General features: G+C 43.5%; 1 protein-coding gene across 1 annotated transcript in view; it reads right to left on the bottom strand.

Moving 5' to 3' along the window:
• PPP6R3 (protein phosphatase 6 regulatory subunit 3) overlaps positions 1 to 24,032 on the bottom strand; it is a gene marked incomplete at its 3' end in the record, with an annotated part of 111,024 nt that overhangs the window by 21,402 nt on the left and 65,590 nt on the right. The window contains exons 5-10 of the mRNA XM_007450450.1: positions 21,088 to 21,225; positions 18,166 to 18,231; positions 15,880 to 15,992; positions 11,227 to 11,340; positions 3,553 to 3,682; positions 1,457 to 1,609 (exon numbers count right to left, since the gene is read on the bottom strand). Coding sequence (XP_007450512.1) covers positions 1,457 to 1,609; positions 3,553 to 3,682; positions 11,227 to 11,340; positions 15,880 to 15,992; positions 18,166 to 18,231; positions 21,088 to 21,225 — 714 coding nt within the window. The remainder of the gene's footprint in view (positions 1 to 1,456; positions 1,610 to 3,552; positions 3,683 to 11,226; positions 11,341 to 15,879; positions 15,993 to 18,165; positions 18,232 to 21,087; positions 21,226 to 24,032) is intronic.

Consider the following 24,032-nt stretch of genomic DNA (forward strand, 5'->3'; position numbering starts at 1 on the left):
TGCGGAACTCCTGGAGGTGCAAGGGTTTTCCAGATTACCTGAAAAGGTAACAGTAGCACAAAAAAAAGAAAGACGATTCCAAAAAGCACAAATGCATAAAGTATGTATTCAGGATATCGCTGAGTCTTGGTTATCTAATCTCAAAATGAAAAGATAATGATTAATGATCCACTTAGGAGTTTTATCAAATTAATCACTCAAAAGAAGCTCTAAGATTAACAACAGAATGAATTAACAATAGCTGTAAACTTACTACTAGGAAGATGAAAGACTAGTGATTGATGACTTCAGTGAGACTCCCAGAGACAGGATTAGGAAGTTATATCCCTGTCAGAGGGTAGGGCAAAAACTATGCCCCCAGAGGGCAAGGGTTATGCTGGCAAGGAAACTGTAATCCTGTAGCGTCTCATCTTTCTCCAAACGTTCCTGCTCTCCATGCCTTCTACTGCTATGTCATTTAACACAAAGCTGAAATACAACTAAAAGTATCTATCTCAGTGACACTAGGAAGAACAAAGGGAATGGCTGATAGAGCATGCATGGGTTTGAAACGGGATGTGAATTCAAATCCTGGCTGCACCACTTACTAGCCATGGAATGTATTCCCTATCTGGGCATGATCTGAAAAATCATGCCCAGGATCACATGAGACATGTATATGAAGTTTTATACCCAGGATCACATGAGAAATGTATATGAAGTGTACATTTAATACCTTCCATGTAAAGAGCAAACACCCAGACTCTCCTTTGAAACACACGCCAAGCTCCTCCCGGTGTACAGTGTGGGTCCTGGGAACCCATCTGTGCTGTGTGGAGGCAGGACAGAGCAAGCAGAGGCCCCGGGGCCAGGCCCATGGATCCCAAACACAGGCCTTGGAGCTGGGGAACTCAGGGGTCAGGGAAGTCCAGGTAATTCCTGGGCTCCTACTTTTCCCTTCCATTCCCTTCTGCTTCCACTGAAGCAGACTAAATCCAAAGACAGTCTCAGACTAAATCGAAAGACAGTCTTTTAGACTCAAATCAAGACAGTGTCAGAGACCTTGTACACTATCTCAGTGGAAAGAAGATCAAAGCGCGTCCCTTGGCTAATTATGAAGAGAAAATAATGCTGTAAGCCCCAGTCGTTTATTGCTAATACAATCCCCTGAAGACGGTGATTACACTCACTCTATCCTCCATACGAGACTGAGCTTCTTGAAGGAAACGTCTGTCTTAACCATCTTCCAAATTCTCTAATACAGTTCTTTACGCACGGCAACAATAAATTACTACTGAAAAATTGAAAGCATTCAAAATTGATGATAACCTCAAGGGGAAAACTATATAAAAGACTGTTTACACTCGGACCAAGGAAAGTCATTGACACATATTGTAAATTTATGAGGTTCTACCTTCAGTTATGTATCCATAAAGTATCAAGGGCAAATTAAGACATCTTTCAGGGGATATCATACCAATATGACCCCAATGCTATTCAGCTCCATAAGGTCCCCGTTGATACTGCTGGTATTTGTTTGGAGGAGGCTGGATATCAACCTAATCACATTCAACCGGGTGTTCCCCACGGGAGGGTCCAGCACGCCCCACGTAGTCTTCATCACACTTTTCTGAGGAAGAAAAAGCTTTCCAATTAAATTCAGTTCAGTAAACAAATAAAGGGTGTAGGAGTATGTACTAAGATACAACGCTAGGTAAACTAAGCCTGCAAACAACTTGGCCTAAATTCCATACGTGAAGGAAAATCCAAAACTCCTACTGATGATATCTTTAAGATATGATGAAATGAACACGAGGGAAAACAATGAAGCCATTTCCCTGGACCACAAACTTTATAAGAAACCAAGTATCCCCTTGCCTTCAACACTGCAAACACCACGGGAATAAAGCAGAAAGCTACTGAAGTCCACGAAAAAAAAAGTGCAATATTCTAATCCTGACCAGAAACCTAAGAAACTAAGAAAAGCTACAAGTGTTTAGATCACAGTTCTCAATCTCTGCCAAATCTGTGATAAAAGTGCAAACTCAGAAGTTGCCTCTGGATCACAACCTTGAAACAGGATCAACCTCAAACCTGTTCTTGTCCATAAAAGGGAGTTTCTATTCTCTGAAATCACAAAAGACATACACAGAACATTCCAGAACTTCAGAAGTTTGGCAGGAAAGGATGATGACCTGTGACAACGAAGCGATGAGGATGCCCTCCTCCATGTCCTCGTCCACAGGGGATCCCTGCCCCCCTGCCTGCGCTCCTCCAGGCCCAGTGGAACTGGACGGCCCCCAGTTTCACTCCCTGTGGCACAGCCCTAATAAACACGGACCTACTCACACACCACATCACGTAGTAAAAGCAGCCACAAGCTGAACTCACTCCTAGCCGTGAACAAGAGGAAGGGCAAACCAAACACTGTCTTACTTCCGAGTTAGGCCCAAGAAGAGTACCAGTGTGAGAATCCATATTAGACGCTGCCTTTTTTGTCCACCTAGAAAGAAGACTGTGGCACCTGAGACACAGGTCAGGGGAACCTGGCCACACCCTCTCCTCTCACAGGACCTCCTTCCCCTCCAACTTCCACTTCTCTTCTCCTGAGCAAACCCTTCTCTCCTTTTACTCTCCCTGCTCTTCTTCCCAGGTCTGGCACAAAGGACGCCACTGTTAAACACCAGCACCCCCTCCACAAGATGGTTAAGTAAACAGAAAACATCTGCTTTAGAAGGGAGACACTAGTCTACTAATTTCCCAGTAACTCACACCGGAGATGTCACAGAGACACACTTTCCAGAGCCTGGGATGCTGGATGCAATGATGCGGGGCAGAAGGAAGAACCAAAGTGTAAGAACTAGTGCAGGCGGTAGAACTCTCATGGAATTGCCTTCCACCCTAGAGATGCCAAAAGGAAGAGCCTCGTCCCCTAAAGCTCAACCTGCGCCAACCCGAGGGGGTGGGGTGTCACGGAAGGACACCACTATGGACCCTGGACACCCCTCTTTTGGAGGTCTTCGCTGTCCGCTGTCTGTGCTTTCAGTGGCTGCCTGATTAACAGTCATTTCTGGATCAGCACACGGATGCTCCCGACAGAAAAACTAACACTCCAAGTCACATTCAACCAACTGCTTCCTAAATGAGATGCCTGTCCCTCAGGCGGTCACACTGCTCCAACTCTGAATAAGAGCTCAGTTTCAAAGATTAGGCCCTAAAAGATTAACTTCTACCTCAAAGATGTGAAAATAACATGCTGTGAGAAGAAAACTATTTTACTGGCATATAAGTATGCAGAATATATAGAAAGAACAAAAAGCTGAGTTTCCGAAGCAGGTAAGTAACTTACTTAATTTGAATGCTATTCTATTCATCAATTTAGATGCTATATATCGATAAAAGCCAATTAAAAACTAGCTCAAGAGCAATGAAAACAACTGCCCGTGTACCTTCTAATATGCTTTGCACATGGGAGTCACAGCCAGTCCTTTAACTTACAAGCTTCATCTACTTTCTAACAAAAGCTGAAATCTAGCTACTGGCTGGTCAACGGGCTTCAGAGAGCTGCCTTACCTTGGGTGGCTCAAGCAGGAGTTCATGAAAAGATCCAAGTCTTCCTCGGATGGCTTCCAGAACGCTCTTGTTGACCGAACAAGCTGAATGACTCATGCCTGGTGGGCAGATCTCTATATGGCCTTCAAATCTTGAAACAAAGCAAGTTAATTTTATTTATTACTTCAGAACAAATCATTCAAGGTGCTCCGTATCAGCGTATAGGGATATACATAATAGCTATAGAATATATAGTGATTATATTGAAATTTCTGGAAGGACAGGAAGAGGGTGTAATAAAACCTTGATGGGGATCAGCCAACATGGTCTGAAATCCAAAGATGTACAGTGTCGGGTGAGAAATTATATGCCATTTCTTCCCATTCTCTCCTAAACCTTCTAACGCCTTATACCTACTGTACTAATATCAGGTCTCTAACCAGAAAATCTGGAAAGCAGCAGGAGATCCCTGAGTTACAGGACAAATCATACTGCCTGCCGCTGGAAGACTGTTAATAATAAACAAGCCTGTATTTGTTCTATACAGTTTCTCTTGACTAATCAATCAACACTGCTTCCTATTTAAAAGGCTTAACTTACTCTTCTGTATAAAGCTTCATCTATACTCATTATAAACCACTCCTTTTAGAAAAACAATTACGAGTGGAATGAGACTCCCAAATCCCAATCAGTTTTAGAAAGCACAGGGGTTCTCAAAGTTGGGGGACATAAGGAGGGAGGGGTCTAAAAATGTGGGTGTACAGTTCACATTAAAAGATAAACCTGAGAGTGGTGTATCAGTGCAAACTAGCGCTTAACAATGTAGCTGCTGGAGCACGACTGCCTGAGCCTGAACCCTGGACCTTCACTCACCAGTAATTCGTTCTAATATGGAAAACGGGAACCACTCAAGAATGTCCCTCCCAGGACTGCTGTGGGGACCACGCTAATGTAGACAGAGGACTGAGAGCGCTGCCTGACACAGCTAACACCTAGAGAGTGGTTATTAGGGCTGTTACTTGAAAATATTTCACACGGGCAAGTGATTTCTAAGAGCTATACGGAACACCCTTCAGAAACTCAATTCCTAGAAAGGGGGAGTAGGTAGAGGAAAGGCCTTTTGCTTTGATTATAGTGCTTTTTAATGTGTAGGGTTTTAATAATTTATGTGGCCAAATATAGCATTCTTCACTACAGTCTCTGTCCAGGAAGCCATACTTAAAGTTCTTTACAATGCCATAATCCTATGAATATTTGCATACTTTTCCTCTTGTGTTTTTCATTTAACTCATCTGGAATTTATTTTTATGCAAAACAGGTATAGACATGATATTTTTTTTCCCCAAGTGGCGAGTCACTTCTAAGCCACATTTATAGAACGATCTGCTTTTCCCCACTTATGTGAAAAAAAAAAACCCATACAAAAACATATACTAAAATTCCTTAATCATTCATATAAATTTTATTTGTTCATCTAATAAATACTTAGTGAGCATCAATTTATGTACCTGCCTTGACTCAGGTACTACAATCAATATCCATGGTGTTTCTCACATTTTAATCCTTTCAAATATATGTAAAAATCTGCCAAATCCAAAACAAAACCTGTGCTGATATTCCAAAGAGATACATTAAATCTGGAACATAGACTTGGAAAGGCACAAGAAGTGATGGCTGTTTGGGGCATCGGGAGTATGTTCCTTTTCTCTCTGAACAGAGATCTACAGTCCAGATGCACGGTATCTGCATCCACTCAGCTCCCTCAACCACTCACCAGTTAAGGAAACTTTGCTTATTTACTGTTTTGGATGATTATGAATAAAGGGCACAAATATTCACTTACAAGTTTCTGTGTGACACAATTTTCACTTTTCTTGGGTAAATATCTAAGAGAGTGCTGGATAATACATTGTAATAAAGGTCTGTTTATTAAAAAACTGCCAGGTGTTTTTAGAAGATGGCCACATGACTTAACAGCCCAGTTGGAGAGTGTGAGGCTTCACTGTCACCAGCGCTGGCTCTGTTTGTTTGGTTCAGTTGTTTAGTGGGCTGAATGGTCCCCCCACAAAACGTATGTCCACATCCTAGTCCCCAGTCTGGATGCCTTTTCTTTCTTTCCTGCCTCACTGCACTGCTAGGGCCTGTAGCATGAGGCTGAATAGAACTGGTGATGAGAAATATTCTTGCCATGGTCCTTGATTTTAGGGGCTATGATTTCAGTCTTTGCCCATTAAGAATGATGGTAGCTATGGGTTTTCTTTTTGTTTTTCAGTTTCCAAGTTCCCTTCTATTCCTAATTTGCAGAGAGGTTTTATCATACAAGAATGTAATGAAATGATCACATGGTTTTACTTCTTTAGTCTGTTGGTATCAGTTATACTGGCTGCTATTTATTAAAGCTATTTTTATAAAGCAGTTTTAAGTTCACAGCAAAATGGAGGGGAAGGTACAGAGACTCCCATATACCCTCTGCCCCTACAAATGCACAGCCTCCCCATTATCAACATCCTCTACCAGAGTATGTCTATTACAATCCATGAACCTACACTGACACATCATCACCACCCAGAACTCAGCTTACATTATAGTTCACTCTAATGGGTTTGGACAAATAATGACATGTATTGGTCACTATGATATTATACAGAGCATTTTCACTGCCCTAAAGGTCCTCTGTGCTCCACCTCTTCATTTCACTCCCCTTGTCAACCCCTGGCAACCGTGATCTTTTTACTGTCTCCACAGTAAAATATGACATTTTCCAGAATGTATGTACCCTTTTCAGACTGGCTTCTTTCACTTCTTTCTTCTTTTTTTTTTGCGGTACGCGGGCCTCTCACTGTTGTGGCCTCTGCCGTTGCAGAGCACAGGCTCCGGACGTGCAGGCTCAGCGGCCATGGCTCACGGGCCTAGCTGCTCCTCGGCATGTGGGATCTTCCCGGACCGGGGCACGAACCCGTGTACCCTGCATCGGCAGGCAGACTCTCAACCACTGCGCCACCAGGGAAGCCCACGCTTCTTTATTTTTCATTTGCATTTAAGGTCCCTCCATGTCTTTTCATGGCATGAGGGCACATTCTTTTTAGTGCTGAATAATATTCCACTGTCTGGATGAACTACGGTTTATTTATCCACTCACCTACTGAGGACCTCTTGGCTGCTTCCAAGCTTTGGCAAGTGTGGATAAAGCTGCTAAACAACTGTGTGCAGGTTTTTGTGTGAACCTAAGTTTTCAACTCCTTTGGGTAAATATGAAGGAGCACAACCGCTGGACTGTATGGTAAAAGTATGTTTAGTTTTCTAAGAAACTACCAGACTGTCTTCCAAAGTGGCTGCACCATTTTGCGTTTCCACCGGCAACAAATGAGATTTCCTGCTGCCCCGCAGTCCTGCCAGCACTTGGTGTCGTCAATTAGGTCCACTGAATTGCTAGTACTGTATGCTTCTTACTGATTTCTGTCTAAACGTTATGTCCATTTCTGTTAGAACTTCTGTTTTAGATTTACAGAAAAATTGCAAAAATAGTACAGAGTTCCCATGTGACCCAAACCCAGTTTCCCCTGTTATTATCTTACATTTGTCAAAATTAATGAACCAGTACTCACACGTAAAATCCATACTTTATTCAGATTTCCTTGGTTTTTGCCTACAGTTGTTTCTCTGACCCAGAATCCACCCAGGACACCACACTATATTTAGCTTTCAAGTGTCCTTAGCCTCCTCTTGGCTGTGATAGTTACTCAGACTTTCCTGGTCAGGTACTTTGCAGAATGTCCCTCATTTGGGGTCTGGTCTTAACATTTTTCTCATGATCATGGGTCTTTGAGAGGAAGAACACACAAGTAAAATGACATTTTCATTACATACTATCAACACAACAGTGCTGGCTGCTGACTTTGATTATATGGCTGAGGAAGTGCTGGTCAGATTTCTCTGTCAAACTTGACAGAGTGACTGTCAAGTTCTCATTTTATTCTCTCTTCATACTGCACTTTTTAGAAGGAAGTCATGAGGTGCAGTCTACACGTCAAGAACGGAGAGTCTTTTTCTTCCTCCTTGAGAAGGGATTATGAACTATTTGGAATTCTCCCACAGGGGAGGTTTGTCTCTTCGCCCCCTTTTACTTATTCAGTCACTTATTTATATCAGTATGAACTCATGTGTATTTTATACTTTGTGTTATACAACAATACTGCCTTATTTTATTGTGCAAGTGCTCCCAGCTCTGGCCACTGGGAGCTCTTTTAGTTGGCCCGTGTCCCTCTCACACACCCGGTGCTGTGGGTTTTCTCTCTGAGCGCGTCCTTACTGTCTGCACTACAGGATGCTCCACACTCACTTTGTATACTTCTTAGCCCAGTTGCAGAACCAGCCATTTCTCCATGAAGCCCTGGTTCCTTTACTGGAGGATGGTATGAGAAACTGAGATCTGGGCACACGGTTACTTGTTCCTGGTGATGCTTCATGACTTCTAGGCCTCACAAAGCAACTGTCTTCCTGGTTTAACTTCATATTTCAGTATAGGTAACTTCTAATGTCCTACACTAATCCTTTCCTCAACTATGTCAAACTTTACAAATGAGCCCAAAGGCATTCTTCAATTTCTGTTGTAGTTTTCATTCCTAGCATTTGTGTATGATCTTCCATATCTGTTAAAATTCTCCATCTGTTCACATCTTGCTCACTTTTCCCACAAGCCTTTAACACATTAATCATAGTTATCTTAAATTCCCTACCAGATTGTTCCAACATTTTTGAATCTAGTTCTCCTGACTGCTTTTTCTCTTGAGAGTTCAGTTTGTTTGGGTTCTTTTTATCTTGCTTGTCTTGCAATTTTTTAGCTGTGACGTGGACATGTTGTGTAAGACAACAGAGACTGATATAACTAGTATTTGCAATGGATACACCCCTTTTTTTCTAGGTCTTTAGTGTGGGGTTTCTGGATCAATTTATAGTCAGCAGCTGATTTAGGTTCGGGTTTTGTTGTTCCTATGACTGACTGACTTCTCTCGGCACACTGAAGACTTTAAATGTGTCTCGAGTCACTTTGTATTTATAGTTAGGGATGGATTGCCAAGGTTTTCTCAACTTCTGCTCTGCCCCTGGCTGAGGTTCTTCCCTTCAAGCCTGGTCCTGTGCTGATGGCCTCCTTCCACACTGCAGCCTTCCCTCCGCCAGCATGCTGCTCTCGTCACTCGATGTGTGGTGGCCTGGTGGGGAGGACTGCTCTGTTGTTCTGGTTCAGCTTCAGTCTCAGGCAGCGGAAGTGCTCATGGACCTCAGGGGTGGGGCCCTCTCGGTGATCCTGCCCTTACCCCAGTGGTAGAGGCTCTCTAATAGCCTGGGCCCTGAAAAGTGTGCCTGCTTGTCCCGTGGGGCAGAGGCTTTTTCCTGGTCCCTTCCTCCTCATCGTGTCTTTAGGGTTTACAGGGTTTGCCGCCCTTTCGCCAGTGGATTCAGGGTTTTATTCAGCAGGGGCGGGAATGGAGAAGGACCCTGCTGCTGCATTCGCAGCCCTACTCTGCAAGGGAGGCCTTCTCAGGGCTCTTACCTGGCCTCCAGTACTTCCTGAGCAGGGGTCGCAGGTATGTGCGAAGTCCTGAGTCTGTAGTTCTCAGGGTGTTCTTGCTCTCCCTGCACCTGAGGCGCTTTGGGCGTTACATAACCTACTATTATTCTACGTTTATAAAAAACACATTGGAACTATCATTTTTTTAAGATGAAAAATGAAACTGTATATCAAAGTACCTCAGTTCCTCAGTAGAAGATAAGAATTATATTGTGCACTAACTTACCCCTTCTCTCCTTTCTTTCCCGGACCGGGGCACGAACCCGTGTCCCCTGCACTGGCAGGCGGACTCTCAACCACTGCGCCACCAGGGAAGCCCCTTTTTTTCAACATTTGACTTATTCAATTATTCATTCTTAACATAACTTTCATAGTCATATGAATTGTCACATTCCTATCTGTTTCATTTATCATTACTTTCACCAACGTATTTCCTTAAGTTCTTTATTCTACCTTATTTTTCTGCTTGGCTTCGGTAAAGTCCATCTTCGAGTAATTTGGCCCAGGTACAGGACACGGAGGGGACACTGAGGTCCATACGCTTGAAAATGCCCCCTGCCCTCACAAAGCAACAAAAGTGCTTCAGGGTCACAATCCTACCCCTCTGTTTTTCAGTGTTTAGTTAGCTTTACAAATGACATGTCTGGCAACGTGATTTGCTTTGTAGTTAACCCACTTTTTTCTTGTCCAAATATTTTTAAGATTTATCCTTTATCCTAGGGATTCAGAAATCACATAAGGATAAGGCTAAGATCTCAGTTGTTCACCACCCCTCCAACCTGCCTCTCTTTAAAGTTAATCGTGCTTAGTATCTGATAAACCTTTGTGGTCTGAGGATAAGTCCCTTCTGATCAGAAATTCCTTCCTGTCATTTATTACTGTATCGTCTCCATTCTCAAGCCAGAGTTGTCAATATAAATCTCACAGCACCAGCTCATGTGCTTTTAAATCATTTTGAGAGATGATGCAACTGCCTTGAAGCAAGAGTAGCAAGATAACAGTCCTGTATCACCTGATTAATACCTTAAGTTATTGGTTATGTTATTTAAAATATGATTTACCAGGGAAGACACAGGCAAAGTCAAAACAGCAGATACAACTCCAAATGACAACACAGCTGAAGCAGTGCTGCCACACTGCCCTTCCATTATCACTAACCAGAGATTAAAGAACCAGAAATAGAGATGAAGACTTTGGGAAGCAGGGATTGGTAACGCTGTGTTTACTATTTTGCTGGAAACCAAAATGACATCACTGAAACTAAATCCAGAAACGCTGGATGGCTAAATTTTCATATGCTGACAGCAGACCGTGTCTCTCCTCCTCCTCATGCCCTCTGCTTTACTGGATGGATCCAATAGTGGGTAAGAAAATACAAATTCTAATCTCTAAACCACATGTTCCCGGAATGCAAACACATACATACCTCTTCAAATTCTCATTCTCCAGAGAACAATTAGGAAAATTCTGACAATTAATAAGTAAATTAGCTTTGGGTATAAACTGTAAGGAATAATATGACAAATATTAATTGGCTTGTCCAGAGGCACATACACAGGGAAAACAGACTATATTTCTGATTCTGAAACACATAGCAGAAAGTTTTCCTTAAGGCCTCAAGCCACCTGCCTGTCCATTTTTAAACAGCCTAATGAACTGCAGTTGCCTCATATGTGAAATCCCGAAAAAAAACAACCCAAAGCCTCAAGTTAGCAAGCACTGGACAGAATCACAAGATGGAAAGAGCCCTGAACTGCCACTTGGAGGAGGGCTGAATACCAATCAGGAACACCTATTTTCAATTTTCATAAGCAAGAAATAAGCTTCTCTTGTGTTTGAGCCATTCTGTATGGGTTTGACTTATTATAGAAGCATTTTGGTAACTACTACAATACCCCAAATGACTAGAATCCACATATTGCCAATAGTGTTTACCAAACCATATAGTTCAACTACATCTATGCATCCCATTCATATAAAACTATTTATATAGTAGAAAAAGATTCAACACCTGAAATTCACGGGCATGATACTGTAGCGATCAACCAATAACTTAACTCTTAGCTTTTAAAAATTCTAAAAGCAAAACCAAATGGCTCGTTTCGCAAGACAGAAGGAAAACTTACGTTGGTCGCCGTGTCTCAAGTAAAGCCAACAATATCTGGACTGCGCTGACTATGGCCGATTCATTCTTCTCCTTGTGGAAAATATTTGATAGGAGCTGCTCTATAATTTCTTGCCTAGGAAAACAAATCAATAGTCAAGCGCTAATTGTAACACTGTTCAACACAAACAACTTTGGAGAAAAAGATCATGGTATCAGTAAGACAAGTATTATAAAAGAGTTCAACCTCACTTGTGCATATTTATTAACAATATTCTATTTTTCATCTATCCATAAGGAAGGCCAGTGGTCTTGCTTGTCGTAAGTGTAACACACACACACACACACACACACACACACACACACACACACACACACACACACACACACACTCCTATCCCCTCCCCTCGGCTGGAAGTCACCTCCTACTCAGATGGTGGGGACGGGAGGTAAAAAGACTCAGAACCCTACAGCCCCACAGAAGGAGGGGAGTTTTTACAAAAGAAACCATAAATGTTTTCCCACAAAGGCATTCATGTATAATTAACAAAGATCTAAAACAGACACAAGATAACATCACTTGCTGCACTGTACTCTACAACTAAAATTTGATAAACCAATATAATGTGGTAGCAGTGAAATGGGTGTGACTGAACTACTGCCCCAAAAGTATTCTCCACAGGCTCTTCCCATGACACCCCCCCATACATGTATACAAGGTCACAATTAATGTAGAATATAAGGGTAACCTGTTAGGTGAATAAATTTATACGGATGTTCTCAAGGAAAACCTGTTTCTTAGGATCTCAGTAATTTTTAGAACCCATGGGGATTAAGAAATGGAATCACCTTAGCAATGAGAGGGACAGCTGGTTGCCCCTGGTGCCCACCTGGCAGACACACCAGCCACCCCAAGGTACAGCTGTGCTCACTGGCTACTAACACCAGTTCGTTTGCCAGGTTAGGGCAGCAAGTAGGAGAGAATCTCTTCCTCTTTGGGGGAAGCAAATGAAACTGGTATCTAACCTAACTTCAGAGGATTGCCCTTGCAGGAAGTAGCTTTCAAGCACTCTCAGACCAGCACTAGAATTGCCTGTGAGATCTCTACCCAAAACAGTACTGTAAAAGTCACTCAACACACAGCAGTCTACAGAATAACTATTAAACTTGGAACTGAGCTCTGGAAAACAGACTGCTTTTTTGTAAATACGTATATTCTTCGAATAGCAGCCTCACCCCAGGTAGAGGGGTACCGACAGGGCATCCAACTGTAGATGTCCACCTTCTCATTCAGCTGTAGTGTCTAACTTTCCAGAGAGCAATATCACCTTTCATAAACCCTGACGCCTGAAGGGAGTGGCTAACAAAGAGGCTCTCACTCTTTCATGGCTGCATCAAATTGGAAGTCTACCATACCCATGGAGATCATTCTACTAATGGACAAAAATGAGATAATAACCAGCAAAAATGTGACGGTCAAGATGCAACACAGCAGCTGGGCCATATTCTGAGTCTTATCTAAACATACAAATATCACCAAATACAGAAGAAATCATAAACTGAAGAACTGAGCTTATTAAACAGGATGAAAAGAATGCCTTCATATTCTTTAAATAATAAGGCATTTATTTACAAGTGAGAAGACATATTCACTTCCACTTTTTAAAAAATGGAGGCCTTGGGCTTCCCTGGTGGCGCAGTGGTTGAGTCCGCCTGCTGATGCAGGGGACACGGGTTCGTGCCCCAGTCCGGGAAGATCCCACATGCCGCGGAGCGGCTGGGCCCGTGAGCCATGGCCACTGAGCCTGCGCATCCAGAGCCTGTGCTCTGCAATGGGAGAGGCCACAACAGAGAGAGGCCCGCGTACCGCAAAAAAAAAAAAAAAAAAAAAAAAAAAAAAAAAAAAAAATGGAGTTCTTGGACGAACACCAATAAAGTTCATTACGTGAGCTGTGTTACGCACGAGGCCAGCCAGGTTCTTCACCCAGGCCTTTGAGACCATGGCGCACTCCTGTATTGTTTTGTTTTTGTGTGGGCAGCTAAAGACTCACATCTATAAAAATAACGGGCTCAACCCAGCCCAGAGGCCGACCCACTGTAAGCTCATTAGTATCAAGAATTAGGAGCTGCCTGGTCCAACCCTCCCCAACACAACTAGTTTTAAAGGAATTCTGGCACTTCAGATTTTCCCACAACAGAGCTACTAAATTAAATACATTCAATTTAAGCTCAGATTGTTTCCCAAGCTAACACTCACTACCTAACACCTCGGTCCACTTTCTTAGAGACCTTTTGGTATCCCTACCCACCTTGACCATTCTCTTTAACCTTAGCTCATTTCCAATTTTTCCTGCAGTGCTAACCTACACTTCCAGTTACACGTACGGTGTTTATGTGGGGGTTAGCCTGTATACCGAGTAGACTGGCTTATAACACAACACTGCTATATATTATTAGGTGATAATCAAATACATACAGATATATAATAATATATAAAATATACACAGATACTGTTAAAATTAATAAAAGCTTACTAAGCTCACAGGAGCCTTTGGTCACTGTGTACTTCCTCAATCAACAGATACTAAAGAGAACGACTATCATGTGGGAACACGTCTGATATTAAAAAGGGTTGGTTCTCATCCTCAAGAAGAGTGTGGGAAGCACTGTTAGAGAGTTAAGTCTCCCCGATGCTCAGTGCAGTGAAGGTTTAACTCAGTGACACCACGGAGCCCCTGACTCTTTAGGACCATGTAGTTGAAGAAATTTACTCTAACATTTAATGATGTTGATTACGTACCTATCTGCATCAAAGTACAGTTGCCTGATCCAGGACTAAAAACACAGTCTGAAATATATTAGCTAGTGCATACAGAGGCTCCAACAGCTAGATCCCACGTTTAGTCCAAATAGAGTTGAGTGAAGAGAGGGCTGGCACAGAAGAACTCAGTGATTACTACTGACCAGCCTGACACTCAGGGTGAACCTGCACAGTCCAGGAAGGGAGCCAAGCACCACCTGCGGCCACAGAACACTCAAAAGGTAACTAGTCTGAATTGGCCTGTCCTAAGTGTAAAATACACACTGGATTTCCAAAACTTTGCACAAAGTAAAGAATGTAGACTCACTCATTAATAATTTTTTAAATGAACATATGTTGAAATATTATTTTGTACCTATTAAATAAAACATAAAAATTAATTTCACCTATTTTTTTTACTTTAATATGGCTACTAGAAATGTTTAAATTACGTGACTTTTATTATATTTCTTCTATTGGACAGCACAGTCATGGACCATATGAAATTACTGTTAGTCAACATTTTTTAACCTTGAGTAAGTTAATTTTTACATGGTTCAACCTATTTCTACTACAATTATCGGTATTGTATATTATAAAAGGAGTACATATGCCATAATGCCCAAGAATAACTGAAATGGGGCAAGTAAGATGACATTTTACTCAGAAGCTGATAATCTCTTATCTTGCTACTTGAGAGAACTAGTCAATTCCTTCCTATTCTACAATGCACACTGGGAAAATACAACTTTATTTCTCAGAATACAGAGTTTAAAACAAGGTATCTTGTCTCTAATTTGTTCCTTGTTTGTCTCACACTTGCCAAGTAAACAATACACACAAATGTCTTATTTTAATAAAAGGGTCTTCCCGGCCAAAAGATGCAAACGAGTCTCAATATACAGGAGGACTAAAAAATTCCAACAAAGTCATTAAGAAGAACAACAGTAGCAGTAAACTGATGCGAGACTGCCATTCGTACATAACAACGCTAACTGTATGCACTCTTGCCAGTTACTCATCCAAAGTGGGGAGATGCCTTATTTTTGTCTACTAAAATAACTTTCAGTTGTAGGGATGCAGGCAAATGTATGCCCATACTTGATGGTAAATACTCTTCCTGAAAATGTATGAATCTACAAATACCAGTATGGTAGGTTGGCCATTCGCAGATTTCAAAATACTACACCACCCCCAAGCTGTCTTCTACATGAGATGTCTGTTCATTAGGAATTATCTAAAAATAAGGGCAGAAGCAATATAAAGAAACAAAACATACAAGATGTATAACCCTTCGAATCAGGTCTGGTCAGGTTACCCCAGTCAGCTGCCAAGGTATAGTGGATCCTAAGAAGAACTTCTGATTAAAAATCACTGACTGGGAATTCCCTGGTGGTCCAGTGGTTAGGACTTGGCCCTTTCACTGCTGATGGTGCGGGTTTGATCTCTGGTCGGGGAACTAAGATTCCGCAAGCCACGCGGCAAGGCCAAAAAATTAAAAAAAGAAAAAATCACTGACGAAGATGGGTCAAATTACTTCATACACCTATCTTCCCCAAAGACCACGGAGGCAGTGACTGCAGTTATGTCACTGCCCCATCCATGATAGTTTTATAGAATTTAGTTTACAATTATTGAAAAGTTCAAAGTCTACATATAAATGTCATTTATTTACATTCTTACCCTGTAAGTCTCCAATGGGCATCACGACTGGCTGAGATCAGATAAGCAGGTTTTCCTGCCTTCTCAGCCACCCACAGGTTATTTTCCAGGGACAGGATTCCCACGTGAGAAACACTTACCAAGTACTTACACTGGTAGCATATCAAATAGTATCAATATGAAAAAAGAACAAGAAGAGAGTTTCAAACATACTTTTCTAGAGTGGCAAGCAGGGGGTCTGGTTCTGTACTGTTCTGAATTTGTAACATCTGGTCTCTGCTCAGGCGAACGATTTCACAAAGTGACTGTGATGCATTTGAATGCCGCTAAAGGAAAGAGTACAATTTTAACTATAAAACACATCAGAAGTCAAATTTATAATAAAATAAATTTAGTGAAGAAACTGCTTAAGAAATAACGCAAATTAACACTGGCCATAAGCTACAGTGAATAAAAAGCCAGGGTCCAAAGAAATAACATATGTCAAGCATGAGTATTTTCCCTTCCAGGCTTTACTTAACAATACCACAAACAAAATACACGTTACTTTGTGTAGGGTAATGTAATTAAAGTTCTGACAAGGAAAAATTTCTTTAATTAAATACCTGAAGAAAAATATAACCCCCCAAATTTATATACTTTTAGCAGCAAAGAAAGATGAACACAATTCTCTGCCTTAAAAAAATAAACGCAGCTTTCTGGAATATACTAATGGATAAGAAATATTACTTCTTTCAGTGCACAGTGTGCTATTCTACAGGAAAGTTCTGAAATCTCAGCACCAAACACCTATGCTCAGTGGCATGTGGCAATGAGCATCACCTGCCCAGTGAGACCAGCAGGTTCCAGCACAGATGACAACACACACCAGGATATCAAAATCCACTGTTTGCAATCAGGAGTCTAACATTTCCTCAATAAATATATGTAATTCATCACTTAATACAAAACGGAAGTATCAACAGGACTGTCCAAAAGACAAAATTAACTTTTCCTGCAAGTCAGTTAGAGAAGGTGCTCATGCCCCAAATGCTTTGTCCTTTGCAAAAAAAAGTTGCTGCAGAGTTGGGCTTCTCCTCTGTCAACTTCTCCTGGACCCTTCAGACAGGGACAGTACCTGCTGAGCAGGAACCTAGTGATGAGCAAGCCTTGTCTGTGGATGTGTCCTCCCTACCCCATGAATAGGGCAGGCCACGCTCCTGTCCTCACTCTCCTCGGCCTGCACCGGCCACATTTCCAGCACATGGGAAATGTGCTCTTGGAACCATCCAACTCCCCCAGCCACAGCAGGAGGGCTCATCACCCCAACCAGGCCGAGGGCGCCGTCGAAGCTCTAGCACCCAATACGTGCACACACTGGAGTGTCCTTCCTGACAGTCAGCAGTAACGATACTGCAGCGAGCACATGATGTACTGTCTCAGGGGAGGGTGGGAATCAACAGCCCCTTTAATGGTTAGCTCTTTTCTTTTTGGAAGGGGGCGGTGGGCTGGGGAGCCTGCTTTAGATAAACTCCAGGTACCAACAGTTTTTTAATGGACTGCAGTAGAAGGGGCTACATCTACCTCCACAGGAAATCTGTCTTGGTGAGGAGAACACGCTCCGGCCACATGCTCCTTCCTCTGCACTGTCTCCTCTATGGTGCTCACTCTCCGATTAGTCCAAGCTAGAGACATCCAAGGAGGCTGCCCATGCCCCATGACATACCCTGCATGTTGTCTGAAACAACTCCTTTGTAGATACTACCTTGAACCACGTGGGACTGTCATTTCCATAGGCAGAAATGGCCAAATGCTGGCAGCTCCACAAGGGTCAGTCCACTACTGAAGGCGGCAACAAGGGCAGCAGCAGAGAAGCAGGGGGACAGCATCCTCTACAGCGGCATACCCGCTGGTCCTCGAGACCCCACCCCGCCCCCAGGCATACCCTCAGCATGGAGCTCAACGTGCAAACTCCAAAGCAGCTTCAATTCTACTGCCAAGTCAATCTTTAGCACCCAGGACAAAGGCCAAACCTGTGAGCACAAAAGCCCGAGCCAGGAAGTAGAACCACCAAGAGCTCATCCCTCTTAAGGATTCAATGGTGACCAGGATCCTGCTGCGCTGCCTGGAAAGCTTTAGCCAGAATGGAAAAAGCAAATGCACACAAACGTGGCCACATCATTTGGGCTAATGATGGGTATAAAAGAAAAACAAAGTGTGGAGGAGGTTTGTAATGAAGGCAAAGCAGATGCAGCACGAAGTCTCAGCTCTAAAAAGGAGAAGGAGCTAGACCCAAGGCTCACTGTTTCACATTTCAGGAAATTTTCTGAGTATCGGCAAAATGCAACATTTTAAAAAGCCTTTGGTGTTTAGAAACCTGCCAACTTGAAGAATGCCAGGTGATCGCTGTTACCTACCCTCTACCTTCACACCTAGTACAATTATGCTCTGTGCCCAAATAAACATGGTTCATTTTTTTTTTTTTTTAAATCAAGTTTATAGTCACACAAGAGAACTTACATCTTCTTCTTGCGATGGATGAACTATTTCCACAAGCCTCTGGATAATTTTCTCCTCATTTAACCACTGTAAAACACATTGTAGAAGTAATCATAGCAATGAGTGGCTCTTGTTCAAGCCCCAATGAAGATAAACATACTTGGAAATATCCATCACATTTTAAGTAGAATGTTACAGGTTTTCTCTGGACTTTGAACACTACAGGAAATTAAAAGTCCCCCAAGGAAAATGCCAGTGAATATATTATTTTAACAGTAGCTACAGTACCAACTACTCCCCAAGTCACAATACCCACATCCAAAAATTCTATACATCAGTTTCTTAGTGATGTTAACTCTCAGACACTGAGTACTAAAACGGTCTGTACTTTGGATATGAAGCGGAGGGGGGGTGGGGATGGAACTTATACATTTTCTGTAAGAGAGCATTCACTTTAAGAGAGCTTCAAAAAGGCTGAGAAAAGCAATATTTAGTAGCAAGCCTCTGGCTTAAAACACATGATAAACTTTTACCTTCTAAAACCAAAACAACCGCAGGAAACGTGGGGGCTGGCGGGCACCACAGAAACAGAGTTTGTCTGCCCTGCCACACGCTAGCAAGCTATTACCATGATTAGGACACTCTCTTCTTCCACCATATATGAAATACTGCCATGAATGAAAATATGAAGGGGATGAAAATGAATGAAAAATCAGCCGGCGTGATATTAGTTCCACAAGGAACAGGAACACCGTAATAAACAAGGCACTCACTACCTGGAACGGGCGCGCACACACACAAAATCCCAAAGGTTAACAGAGATGGTGGCGGGGCTGGGGGTGGGGTGGGGTGAGGCTAGGGGTGGGTGGCAAGAAATTGGACACGCTTTGCTAAAGGCATGTGGAGAAATTCTTAGGTTGTCTCTAGGCTCCTTAAGGAGAACATGCCAAAGGAAAATGCAAACAAAAGCTATTAGGAGACTACCACAAAGGCAGAGGCCCAACTTTACATTTTAAGATGTTTTAAAATGTGTACCCTGTGTTTGAATCTGTTCAAACACAGATTCTGACTCAGCAGGGCAGGGGTGAGACCTGGGATTTCTAACATGCTCCCAGGGGATGTTTGGGACCAAACTCTGAGTAGCAACGACCTAAAACAGGATGCAAACACCCTTACATAGGAGGTGGGGCAGAGGGTCCTGACGGCCAAGGGAAAAAGTAGGAAACTGTGGGCAGTGAATGAATCAAACGCCCACCCTCATGACTCCACAGCTATTAACAAGCACCAACAGTCCAAGCCCACGGTGGGCCCCCCAATCAAAGTAAGACATTTAGGAGTTTCTAACTACCCTTCCCCTGACCTACGCCTTTATTAACGACCCACCACCATATCCCTCCAGAAATGCTCCTATTCCTTTGGAAGTGGGCCCTAAAATTCAACCCAGCAGTGACCAAAGGAATTCTAAGAAACCATACTGAATAATTTCCCCCAATAATAATCCAAACATAAAGGTGACCATCCCTCTTATCCTTAACCACCTTCCCTGGAATCCCCAACCTCTACTGAGAAGAGATTCACATCCACAAAAGCACACCTAAAAAGGGCCAGAGTCCCAATTTAGGGCCCTCTCCCATAGGCAACTCCCAGGCCATCCACGAGGCCCCCGCTGCTGACTTCCTCACATGACCACGGGTCTCAGTAGACCTCTGCCTGCTCCTACAGACCCAGCCCTGACCCGACCCCCAGACTCTCCCACTCACACAAACACATGCTCCGGCACGCCTGCCCACCTCGGTAGAACATGTCCTTCCGTGGGACACCACCCGACAGACCCTCCTTCTGGGCCTTCAGGTCTTTAGCTTTTTCAATAAAACTTGTTTCCAGAGTTCTAAGGTTTGAGGTTGAGTATTAAAGATGGATTGAGGGACTTCCCTGGTGGCGCAGTGGTTAAGAATCCACCTGCCAATGCAGGGGACACGGGTTTGAGCCCTGGTCCGGGAAGATCCCACATGCCATGGAGCAACGAAGCCCATGCGCCACAACTACTGAGCCTGCGCTCTAGAGCCCATGAGCCACAACTACTGAGCCCACGTGCCACAACTAATGAAGCCCATGCACCTAGAGCCCGTGCTCCACAACAAGAGAAGCCACCGCAATGAGAAGCCCACACACCGCAATGAAGAGTAGCCCCCGCTCGTCACAACTAGAGAAAGCCCACGTGTAGTAACGAAGACCCAACACAGCCAAAAATTAATTAAAAAAACAAAAAAGATGGATTGGACTGGGGAATGGTTCTGGAAGGAGGCGGTGAAAGGGACAAAAGAGAGGAAGAGACAGAAGACAAGAAGCAAAGACGAGAGGCTGTGAGAAACCTCATCGTCAAGTCACTCACACCCTCCTCTTCCCACCCAAATCCCACCCAAGGCAGCTCCTCAGGATACACACATGTCCTGAAATAACCACCTCACCAAATTTTAAAATATGTGCCCTTTTGGAGGTAAACTCCTTTCTCCTTATCCCATGCTCCTAGGTATCCACGAGAAGAAAGTTACTTCTGAAGCCAGATTCCCTAGAAATGCCAACACCTCTTCTTTTTGACTTTCAGAGATATCTCTGCAGTGTGACCATCTTCTCAAGAAAGAAGCCTCACAGAATTCTCAGATGAGACTTTTAGCTCCCATTCTACCTTCCCACTCCCACTGAAGAACAAACCAGCAAAGGGAAAGAACCCCTCACAAGGAGACAGCCTATATACCTAGGGATGTGCACGTCGGGAATCCTAATCCTGAAAAATCTGAATCTCTTCCCGTTTTGGAATCCACCCCCCACCCCCGTTTCCCAGACCACTTTCTACCAATCCCCTAGAATCCCGCCCAGACTGAGCAGCCCAGCAGCTCGAGCACCACTCCCCAGCCCGTCCACAGCAGCCGTGATCCTACTCACATTCAGCACATCCTGCCTGGGCTGTGGGGGCTCAATGCACGTCAAGAGCCTGAGCAACAAGTCCATGATGGCCGATGTTCCTATGTGCTTCATAATAAGGTCCACAAAGTCACGTTTCTTCTTTAGGAAATCCACAATCTAGAGGAGAACAGCCACAACTGAAAGACACATCACTTGGGAACTATCAACTTTAGGATGCTTTCAGTCATGACCCATCTAGCTGCCCCCTCCAAAATCCACCACCACTTTAAGTTAAGGAAAAGCAAATGCTGAATTAGTAGTAAGGTGTCAAATTGGAAAGCCTTCTAATTGTTACAGCATTCAAAAACCTCTTGGGGAAAAATACCTCTTAAATTATCACATGTTCCCTAATACAAACACACCATAATCTTTTATTTCTGTTCACTTTTATTATTAATTCTCAAATGAGGACTAAAAATTTAACACCCTATAAAGAGCAAGCGAATACACCACTTAATAGTTTATGGACATAAAGCAAGTCCATTAGGCTTTACATGAAAACACAGAATAAACAATCAAAATCCTAACTGTACTCTAGCAAGTAAGAAAAATAAAAATATAAAGATTTCTACATCGAAGTGGCTAACTCATGTGCCATAGAAAATCACATTTGCATTTTATGTCAGCAATTCACCTGATCATATTAACACAGGGAGGGTGAGTGAGTGTGGAAGAGGCTGACAGTTACCCCGAGGAGTTATGAAAACAGTCACACAGTCATGACCGCCACCTGGGTCTCTTCTGCGCAGGTGGAAGAAGGCACCTGTTCTGTCCTGGACACCCTTGTGTACCTTCTGGTTTCTGTCCGTGTGCACAAATCACCTGTTCTAAAGTCCCAGAAGCAGCACAATCAGCATGGCAGCTGCCCTGACAAAAGTCTCACCGGAGTCTCTCAGAAGCCTGTGAGGTAGGGTTGCTCAACTCAGTGTTATAGATGAGGAAACTGAGGCTCAGACCAGTGAAATATCTTGCTGGAAGCTAAAAAGTGGATGCCCTGAGATTTAAATGCCCCCAAAGCCACAAGTCTGCCATTATCCCACACAACGTCTAACAGCCAGGGATGAACTAAAAACTGCCTCACACCATCAGGTGTAAATGCAGGATTAACCATCACATGTTGCTTCTCTAGACAATGAGGTTGAACTCTGTAACATAAACCTTCAAGAAGTTATACATAATTAATCCACTCACAACTGAGTCACATGGTAGTTTTTTTTTTTTTTTTTTTTCTTGCGTTATGCGGGCCTCTCACTGTTGTGGCCTCTCCCATTTGCGGAGCACAGGCTCCGGACGCGCAGGCTCAGTGGCCATGGCTCACGGGCCCAGCCGCTCCGCGGCATGTGGGATCTTCCCGAAACGGGGCACGAACCCGTGTCTCCTGCATCGGCAGGCGGACTCTCAAGCACTGCGCCACCAGGGAAGCCCACATGGTAGTTTTTAAAAGCACAGTGGAGAAGAGAGGAAGAAAAAGTCAAATGTGGCCAAAATACTGCATTATTTAGTGGCAAAAGCACTGACTCTGGAGCCCAAAGGCACAAGTCCCAGCCAGTGCCGTGGTAGCACAGCAGGGACAGCAAGCTGGAGGACGGCACTGCTGGGGGGCCCGCCCATCCAACACTGACGATGCTTCACGCAGCTGGACCTCCCGCTCCACGAGTTAATGAATGTCTGTACTGGTTAGGTCAGACTGAGTCTGAATTTTTTTCATTACTTGCAGTTGCATATATCCTTACTAATACATTGTGTGATGGGAAACCTTTATTTACACTCAAAATTCTCAAAAGGACAGAAAGGTGCAGTGTGACCTTTCCCTGAAGGCGAAAGAGCAAGGGCTCTCGAATCCGCTCGCGGCTGAGGGCTTAAACGAGAAGCCCGACGAGCAGCAGAGCAAACAGGCCCTCCTCTCGGCATTTCATTGGCACGTGCCATGTTCCTTACACAGGTAATATGTCTGGCCTCGAAGACCAATGCAAATATGTAGAACACCAGAGAGCTTAAAGTGTATTCTCACTCTGTAATAAAGGTACACTGAAATCCAGGACCCACAAATTTGGGTTTCCCTAGAACAGAGTGAGGAGAAAAGCAAGATGAAGGTGTGAGCCCTTTCTCAACTGTGACTACAACCATCTGGAACTGACTAGGTACCTTAGACTGATGGGATGGCTTGCACTTTCCTAAAACAGTCAGTAGTACTGTCACTTCTCATCAAAAGACAGAAGAAGGAACGACAATCTGTATTGCAGTGATCATGATTTGGGGATTACTATCTAAGGAAAAAGAACCTCAATTCCAATACACTTAGGAAGGTAATCCTGCTCAATTAAGAACATGAAAGAACAGCCTCGTCTAAAATAAGACATGTATCCACTTTGCCTTGGCAAAGGACAGACGTACTGGGCCTAAAATAGTTCCAGTCCCTCCATGTCTGCTGACAGCAAGGACGGGTCAAGGAGCCTGTTTTCCACCACGAAGGATGCCAGGTCCAACTGGTGTGACCCCTGCACCCCTGTCATCACACCCCTGCTGGCTGCACTCTGCAGGACTGTTAGTTTGCACTCGGGCATCTGAGGCTGTTGCTGCTCCCTGGGTGCCTGTTTCCATAAGTGGATCACAGTCTCCTCATAAGCAGGTCCTTTTCCACACCAGTTCCCACTAGAGCAGTGATTCTCAAATTTCAGCGTGCACCACGGTCATCTGGGAGGCTTCTTAAATCCCAAATTGCTGGCCCCACCCCCAGAGGGTCTGATTCAGTAGGTCTGGAATGGGGCTCAATATCTTGCTTTTCTAACAAGCTCTCGGGTGGTACTCATGCTGTTGGACCAGGGACCACACTTTCCAGAACCACTACACATACGACAGATACTTGGAAAGTAAGTTTCCCCAGTACAGTACATCTAAATTAAGAAGAAAATGAAGCGTGGGGG

Source organism: Lipotes vexillifer, unplaced genomic scaffold (genome assembly GCF_000442215.2).
Source record: "Lipotes vexillifer unplaced genomic scaffold, Lipotes_vexillifer_v1.1 scaffold1477, whole genome shotgun sequence".
Classification (NCBI taxonomy): domain Eukaryota; kingdom Metazoa; phylum Chordata; class Mammalia; order Artiodactyla; family Lipotidae; genus Lipotes; species Lipotes vexillifer.